An 8824-nucleotide genomic window follows, 5' to 3' on the forward strand; every position below is an offset into this window, starting at 1 on the left:
GCATGGTCGTGCCACTACGAACTTTCTGAAGACAGGCCAACGGAGTTGTAATATCTGAGAGTGAGAGCTCATGTGTACATGTGGGCCTAGTGCTGCCATCTTTTCTGATTTCTCAAAGGAGCCAGACATCCAAATTTTTATGTAACGTGTCTCAATTTTTAACTTTAGCAACTCTTTCAAAATTTTTAAAGAAACATTCCACAGGCCAAACATCTCTCTATGGACTGCTGGCAGCCCCGGATTGCCAATTTATGTCTATGACATTTTTAGGTTTCAACAGAAAGTAGCACTAAGATACATGGATGGAATATTGACTTGAGCTATGAGAGAATTTTCAAATGTTTGAAATTCATATAGAAAATAGGCTCTCCATCCAAGTTCTGAGCAATGGGAAAGAGTCAAGAGAATACTGGATGACAACATATGAGAGAAAAGATTTTCTCCTTAGCAGAGATGTTGAACCAAATTATAATTTACATCAGAAAAGTGGTTTACAGTTTACAAAGAACTTTTATATCAAATCACATTAAAAGTTATTAGGACAGTTCTTTAAGTAGAATATTAGGTGTTTCTATTTTAGAAATGCATAAGCTGAGTAACTGAGATACTAAATAACTCAGAGATGTCATCTGGGAAACTGGGCAGAACTAGAAATTGGATGACTCAGGTCATCTAACTCCAAATTCAAAACTCTTTCCAGTGCTACTTCAGACTCTAAAATTGTAAGATTCCAGTCCTAGCTATGCGCTTAACTGGCTTTGCTCCTCATTGCTTTCTTGTGGTCAACCCACTCTCCCCAAGTCTTCTACACATTTCCATATCCCTGAATGCCTTCCTGACCCTTCCATCACTCCCTGAAAGCTCTTCCCTTCATGATCTCTTGTTGAGTTGATTCCAACCTGGCTCTGTCGGCTATAGGAATGTTCTTCCAACTCTTAGTACTCCAAACTAGACTCACCCTTGACATGCATTTGTCCAAAATTTTTGTCTATATGTCTTCCACCTATTTGTCTCTAAGAGGACAAAAGCTGTCTTAATCCATGAAGAAAGCCACATATGTACACACACAAACACACAAGAGTTGGTACTTGATCAATGAATCATCAAATGATTATAATTCTTGGACTTTTAAGTCAGCCAAGAAGAAGAGAACCATTTGCCACCTGTTGCTTCTATTCTCACAGACTTCCTTCCAGAAACTTTAACTCTAACAAAAGCCAGCTGGGTAGCCTTATTTCTGCACATTCAGTACAGGAGAAGCAGTCAAGAATATTCGGTTCTCTGTATTTCAGGCTCATCAGTGCCCGTTAGAAATATATCGTTATTCTTTGGGTTGACATGAATCTTGCTTGGGAAGAACACCAAAATTGTGGAGAAATTGCTGGCTAACAAAGCTTCCAAATAACTTAGTTTGGCTAAAACATAGACTTTTACAAATGTAAGTACTGCCAAGCATTTTTCTTTGCTGACTCGTGGACATCAAGTGCAGTCTTCTAAATATGTCTTCTAATGCACTGTATTTAAGCATGTACAGCCCAGTATCATTCAATGTGAGACAAATTATTACAACTTGCATCTATGACCTAAAATGAAAGAAAAAATGTACAGCACATGGAAATCATGCATAGACATAGGTAAAGGAGAAAAAAATAAAATCCCAAGAATGTTGCTGTATTCAGGCAAGGAAGGAGAAGAATATTTTTGTTCTGTTTCAATTGTTTCATTTTTTTGGTCATCAAGCCAGTCAAATGACCTGTTAAGAATATTTCATAGCACTCATGTTCCAACACTTTAATCTCTCTAGGCAAGGTTCATATTTGTGTGGGTTACTTATTCTCCCTTTGTTGACTAAGTCAATAATCAGAATCAGCAGGTTTGGAGTCAGGTTGGCAGGGATCCGCAGCCTGGCTGGGGAGAAGTGAATATAAAAGCCCCAAGCTTATTGCGACCATCACAGACGCCCACTGGTTCTTGGCAAGATGGCTTCTCGGCGCCTGCTCCTCCTCTGCCTGGCTGGACTGGTATTTGTGTCTGAGGCTGGCCCTGCGGTGAGTGCTCAACTCTGTGAAGTCTCTTCATACATTTCCTGTGTACACTAGAAGGACAAATGACTTCCTCCAGATTTGCCAACCAGCTTTGGTTCTGCAGGCAAGGGTACCCAGTATCTCTTTTCAAACATCATTGATTCAAACTTTGAAAAGAATGAGGTTCTGCAGAGCTCACTGAACTGGAGCTTGGACTGTGGGTGCTCTTCTCTATTGCTCTGGTTCATTGGGGTTGCAATGCCTGGTGTCTCAGTTGCCTCAGATTGATGGTACAAATAAAGACAGGATATTCATGAAGCTATTAAGATTGGATTTTCAGAAATACATTCTCTTATAAAGTTTATTTACCTTTAACTAATCAAAATGTGTTTATTGATTAATCTTTGAAAGGCGTGGAGGACAACATTTTAGTCAGATATCTAATTCTTAAATCCCCTAGAAGAATTAACTAATACTATGAAATTGGTCATGAAGTAGTTTGACATGGTTTTACAACAACTAGTAAGAGGGAAGTACTACAGCAACGACTAAAATGCTCTAAGGAAAAACCACTTGGTTCTATGGCACATTACATCTTTTCCGTAATTCCTCTCAAATGGTAAGGCTTAACAAAGCAACTATTCTCAGAGGGCCTATTTTCTCCTCTGAAATTCATTATACACTCCCCCAGTCGACTGCAGTGTATCTGGAGGCAGAAACCATTCTTGCTTTGGAAACAATCAGTCTGTGTTACACTGAGTAAGGGAAGCTCATTAACTGTCAACAGTTATGTTGCTGGAAATGGGATTAGCATGTACTTCCTGCCTTGTTCCAGATTTCTAGCACCATGGAGAACACATCCTTTCACTCTGACCAGTTTTGTTCACTTCTCACTTGTTTTCTCTATGCCCAGGGTGAATCCAAGTGTCCTCTGATGGTCAAAGTCCTAGATGCTGTCCGAGGCAGTCCTGCTGTTGATGTGGCTGTGAAAGTATTCAAGAAGGCTGCTGATGAAACCTGGGAGCCATTTGCCTCTGGGTAAGCTGCCGGACAACCCCAGATGTGAGACTTCATTACATCTTCCCATTCTCCCGCCACCTGTTGGAGAAAGGGGCTCACATCCATTTACTTGAGAATCTATAAGTAGATTGAAAACGCAGGCAGAGGTCAAATGGACCCTGAGAAGGATGTTCTCCTCCTGCTTTGCTTAGCTGGTGAAGAACCTGAACAGCATTTAGGGCAGATGGTGGGGAAATAAAGGACCTGGCACGTCCTGTACTCCAGCAACGGTTCACCACATTTTGGGGTCACAGACCATTTTAAGAAGGTGATGAAACCTACGGACTCCATGCCCAGAAACACACACACACACTTGCACATGTAATTTCAGGAGTTTCACAGATTCCCTGGTGTCCTGGCATAAAACTCAAGCTCAGTCCTGGTCTTCTAGGGAAGATATACAACTTGTGTTAATTTATTAATCGAAGGAAAATTTATCAATCGAAGGAAATTGAGGGGCAGCATTAACTACTGTCTGTAGTTAATGTGGATCATCCAGAATCCAGGGCTTTTGTCTAGCAAACACTTGTGGAGCACCTGCCCTGTAAGACTGGGGGCTGTTGAGCTCAATAAAAAAGTTCACAGGAGAGAAAGATACAGAATGCAAAACAGCCACAGACCAATCTCGCAATCACCCGTCAGATACAAAAATGACTTCTCACTTTCATCAATCGCTTTACAATTTTCAGGGAGGTTTTCCACCTCCACTGGCAAGAATTTCAAAGAAAATGCATATTACTGACCCTAAACCAACTAATGGAAAGTAAGGAACCCTCACCTGCAAGCAATACTGCTAAGAGTTTTTGTCTCCTGGGAGGAGACTTTCTGTGGGTTTTAATTGAATCCCAAGAACCACGTTGTGATTCTTCACACATCATTGGGAAGGCCATTTTATTTGGTGTGGTTCCAACTGAGTTTTTATCTCTTAATTCATTTGTTTATAAAAATGTCAAGCACAGTGTGGAAAGCAGTTACGAGAATATTCTAAATGAGAGATACAATGGACACCAAAAATATTCAAATGTCCATGCGAATCATTTTCCTTATGACAAGACAAAAAAAAAAAGTTAAATATTTTTTTCCTGGAAAAGAAGAAAGGTGGAAGGGTGATAGAGTCAATAAAGACAACTTCTGTTTTTATCTGTCTTAGTTTTTTCAGTCTGATGGAAAGCAATTTCAAACAATAGCTCCTAAGCTGGTACTTATACAGAAATAGAAGTTGCCAAGTTTAAAAACTTAAAAAGGAGTTGCCCAGTACTTGTTATTGATAAAGAGTTACCAAAGACATTAAATTTATAAACGAAGGATGAGTCAGATACGGGTTTCTCTTTGTAGTTTGGGGTTCCCACAGTGTGTACAAATGATACCCACCTCTGAAAGATATCCTCATGCCACGAGGGATAGGAGTGATCCCTTTTAGGATGGAAACTGCAGTCAGAGTGGCTTAGGGCCACTTCCAGGGGTTGTTAGGAAGCTTCACCCAAACATCAACCCTGAATTGCAACGACTCTTTTTGAAGTGAAACTTGCTCTCATAAAAGAAAAAAAATCCACAATGAGCTTTTTGAAACGTTTCTGACAAATTTCCTGTCAGTTAATTTTAGACATTTAATAGAATTTTCCCTATCCTGACCTGGCTGGGAAAATATATATCTTCATATGCACAAACTGCTTGTGTGTGTGTGTGTGTGTGTGTGTGTGTGTGTGTGTGTGTGTGTGTGTTATGGTATTTATTGCCATGGTATTTATTCCCTTAATGCCTAACTTAAACGGGACCTTTGCACCTTTTAGGAAAACCAGTGAATTTGGAGAGCTGCACGGGCTCACAACTACTGATAAATTTGTAGAAGGGGTATACAAAGTGGTGTTAGACACCAAATCCTACTGGAAGGCCCTTGGCATTTCCCCCTTCCATGAATATGCAGAGGTAAGTGTGTAGACATTTGAATTGTATTTTATTTTTATTTTGTTGTTGTTGTTGTTGTTGTTTTTAATCCCAGGAAATGCACAGTTTGCACTTTGCATTCGATGGAAATGCAAATGCATACCATGAAATGGCACTGAACTAGCACAGGTTCCCTTTCCCATTTCTGCAAACAGAAATCCACAAAATTCTGAAACGCAAACTTTCTTTCCATGTTTGGTGAAAACTCATTTAGTAACATGACCTGAACTTACATGATGCTCTTTATAGTCTTCATTCAAGCCACGTAATATGACTATTTGTTTGCTGAAGAAATATTAATATGTTAAACTATTAGGCAGCCCTCCAGACCCCACTTAGGTGGTGTGCAACAAATAATAGATGTATTATTTTACTTTTCTAAAATCTGAAAAATGTTTCATTCCAAAACACATCTGGAACCCAGAGGTTTGGATAAGTGATTTGAGGCAAGACATATAGAGACAGCAAATGTGCAATAATAATGGCAACACAATAGATAACATTTATCCAGCATCCATCACATGCCAGACACTGTTGTGTTGTCTATATTTAACCTATTGAATCTTCATAAAGTACCCATTGGAGTCAGTCCTATTTTTATCCCCATTGTGCAGATGAAGAAAATTAGGCTCACAGAAGTTTAATAACTTGTCAAAGGTCACAGTGCCAGTAAGAGAGGAACAGTACTATTTATCAACAGAACCTAAGCTGAATTTAGCCTTAGGTGTGCCCCGGACAGGCTGCATAAGAAACCAAGCTAATAATAAAAATAATAGTAATAATAATGCCACATTTGTAACTCTTGGTGTACACTCTACTGACCTACTTATGAGGTACTAAGAACCTCAGAGATATGCGTGGCCCAATCTCTCGGCCTCCTCCTTGTCTGTAATTCCTTAAGTCATTTAAAACAGATGGCTGTCATGGAAATAGAATCCAGACCTGTTGTTCAGAGCTAAAGATCAACTAATTGTATCAAAAATAGCTCGGCATGAAAAGTAGCCATTCTCTCTGGCTTAGTCATGGATGAGACTTTCAGTTGACATAAAACGGTTCTTTTGGTAGACAATGTTGCCATGGAAACTGGAGGGCCTTATTTGACTTCTGGGGCCCACAAGTTACCAAGGTACCTTTAACTACCAAGAAGCATGTCTCTGGCTACTTCTTAGCCAGTCAGCAAGACAGAGAGCGGGGTCACGGTCGGGTGCGGGGTTTAGGTGGCACCTACCACAAGACCCGTGCCCCTAGACAGTCTCAGGCCCAACCCTAGAGCACCAGATCAGCCTCCCTACGAGCACTGTCTGCCCCCGGTCTCAGTGAGACCATCTGAAGACATTCACTGCCATACTCCCCACGACATGTTGCTCCTACTCAGTAGACGTCAGCTTCCTTGTCTGCTCTTCACTCGTTTAATATTCATTCAACAAACATTTTTAAAAATAAAAACCTTGAGCACTCTGCTAGATGCTAGAGATTCAGAAGTGAAAAAAACATTTCTGTCCTTGGAACATACTAGGCAGGACCACGAGCCCAGCTTGGAGCCTGAATGACTCTGGGGAATGAGAGAGCAAGCATGAGCCCTACTGAGTCTCTTCAATGGCTGGTGCGTGCACGGTGGGTTCAGCTATGAGTTCCTTTCCTGCCAGCTTCTTCTGCTGAGGACCTCCCAGAAGGCTGCTATCCTTCAGCGCTACTCACTCCCTCCTTGGCCAATGACCCAGGTGCCACACTAGCCTTACAGAGAAAGTTAGGAATTTCCTTTGGAGCTCTTAGTCCTCTTCATTTCATGGATTTTTGAGCACAGATTATGCCAATTTACACTTTTTAGGAAGAATCAAATGGGGATTGAGGCCAATGTCACTCTAAGAGATGTTTTTCTGATTTGATTTCAGAAACTTGGCCTTTAAAGATTCCATTTCTCCTTCAGAGAGATTCTTAAGTGATTCTCACCTCCACTTGCCCTGATGCTCTTTTTGTTTTTTGCAATGGTTCAGTCAGATTTTTTCCTCTCCTGTCACCAAGTAATCAAGGTTTTCTTTTTCCATATTTGGAACAAAATGTACTTATCTAGGGTGTGTTCCAAACTCAACCCAAATCCTATACCCAAAATAAGTAAAAGTGAACACCTCTTCACTCTCTTTCCTGAACCAAAATTTTCCCTATTTGCCTCAGTCCAAGCACCTAACGATCCCAGCACCTGAGTCTCAGAAGCTCTATTAAATCTGCCTAAAGTACATGACTAACTGGAACAACATTTTGATTGACAATTTGCCCAATTAGAAAATGTAAGTGAGCTCTAACACATGTGTGAGTATTTGAGAATTCCAGCATGACCTTCCACACTCTGTTTGTTGTAAATAGAACCCTTCAATGCTTTTACTCCATATTTCATTGCTTGTTATATACATAAAGATATAATGTTCATGGTAGAAAATGCAAAGGAATAATTGGAGAAAAATATCTGAGTTTGGAACCAGGAGCCTTAACTTCCAGGTTTAGCCCTGTCACTGTGTGAACTTGGACCAAACATGCTAATTCAGAATTCTGGTTTGCTTACCTGTAAAATGTCAAGAATGTTCCCTTCCAGCTCTAACATTCTAGGTCGCTAAATCTGCGGTGGGTTGGGCGGTCACCATTCTCAAGACGGCAGGTCATTGAATGCCAGTTTCTACATCCTCCTCTCTTTTTTCTAAAATCAAGAAAGGGGACAAGACCATTTAGGCTTTCTGTGATTTCCCTCAGTCACCCTGACTTCCAGTGTGGATTTGCACTAAAAAAAAAAAAAAGAGAGAGACTTGATCATAAGGAAGTAGAGAAGAACTCTTGCTCTAAGGACTGCACAAGACTCCAGTGCTTAGCTGGCAGGCATATTTGGATTTTTGCCTTTTGATCTAACTGCTCCAAAAAACGAAGTAATAAAATAAAAAGAATTACTGTATCAGGAAACTTCCAGTGTCTCTCAGTCCGTGACTCACGTTGTTGGGTTCTGTTAGAAACGGATCCTATCTGTGTTCTCTTGTAGGTGGTGTTCACAGCAAATGACTCCGGCCAACGCAAGTACACCATTGCTGCTCTGCTCAGCCCCTACTCTTACTCCACCACAGCCCTTGTCAGCACCCCCAAAGAATGAGGGACCCCTCCTTTGGTCAGTTTGAAGGAGGAGAAACAGGATTGCGTGTAACCAACAGTATTCCATTTGTATTAAAGCAGTGTTTTCACTTTATAAGCTATGTTAGAAACTCAGGCAGAGACAATAAAACATTCTTATTAAAAGCACTTACCAGGTCGTTTGAACTCGCTTTGTTTTATTCCCTTATCGTCCACTCCTAAAGGAAAAAAAAAAATCCAAATTTTACAGAGAAACACAGGAACTCAAAAATATCCCTGGCTGACCTCTGAGGGATATCTATACTTCCACTGTCTTTCAAGCTAAGCACATATGCAGCATGGTCTGCAGCCATTAAAAACACACATCCTGAAAATGCAAGTTTTCTTTTCCTTTAACCTTCAGTGAGTAGCAACAGACAAATTCTAAGGGCCTATTTCTTTACTCCTGCATGCTCTTTAAGTGCTTTATTGATTTCACGAGCAGCACAGCTCCACCAGGACTGACCTGCAGCAACTCAAGCTCTCTGATCCCATTCAGAACAACCGACCCCACCCTCGCAGTCAGCTGACAAAGGGATGTAATCCGAGAACCCGCACACCCTCAATTCACTTAGACTAATGCAATATTCATGTATTGAGAGATGACTATATGCCAAGCACTATTTTAGGTGCTCTGAACATAAAGAATA

The 8824-nt window shown here is 40.6% G+C and overlaps 1 protein-coding gene and 1 long non-coding RNA gene across 2 annotated transcripts; one reads left to right on the forward strand and one right to left on the reverse strand.

The window, feature by feature from the left end:
* Nucleotides 1-1895: 1895 nt before the first annotated feature.
* TTR (transthyretin) lies at nt 1896-8321 on the forward strand. Its single transcript, XM_033087450.1, has 4 exons — nt 1896-2048; nt 2938-3062; nt 4874-5009; nt 8050-8321. The coding sequence occupies exons 1-4, from the start codon at nt 1980-1982 to the stop codon at nt 8155-8157; spliced, it is 438 nt and encodes a 145-aa protein (XP_032943341.1). The 5' UTR covers nt 1896-1979; the 3' UTR covers nt 8158-8321.
* LOC117011768 (uncharacterized) lies at nt 2990-8600 on the reverse strand. The gene is made up of 3 exons (XR_004421065.1): nt 8309-8600; nt 7585-7716; nt 2990-3122 (listed from the first exon to the last, which is right to left on the reverse strand). It is a non-coding gene; the product is annotated as an uncharacterized LOC117011768 (long non-coding RNA).
* Nucleotides 8601-8824: the final 224 nt, after the last annotated feature.

Source organism: Rhinolophus ferrumequinum, chromosome 19, assembly GCF_004115265.2.
Source record: "Rhinolophus ferrumequinum isolate MPI-CBG mRhiFer1 chromosome 19, mRhiFer1_v1.p, whole genome shotgun sequence".
Classification (NCBI taxonomy): Eukaryota; Metazoa; Chordata; class Mammalia; order Chiroptera; family Rhinolophidae; genus Rhinolophus; species Rhinolophus ferrumequinum.

Bases quoted from the DNA above. Each gene is read 5' to 3' on its own strand.
- TTR (XM_033087450.1), top strand. From the start codon at position 1,980: ATGGCTTCTCGGCGCCTGCTCCTCCTCTGCCTGGCTGGACTGGTATTT. The intron at 2,049-2,937 runs GTGAGTGCTCAA...CTCTATGCCCAG, and splicing joins TGTCTGAGGCTGGCCCTGCG to GGTGAATCCAAGTGTCCTCT. The intron at 5,010-8,049 runs GTAAGTGTGTAG...GTTCTCTTGTAG, and splicing joins CCTTCCATGAATATGCAGAG to GTGGTGTTCACAGCAAATGA.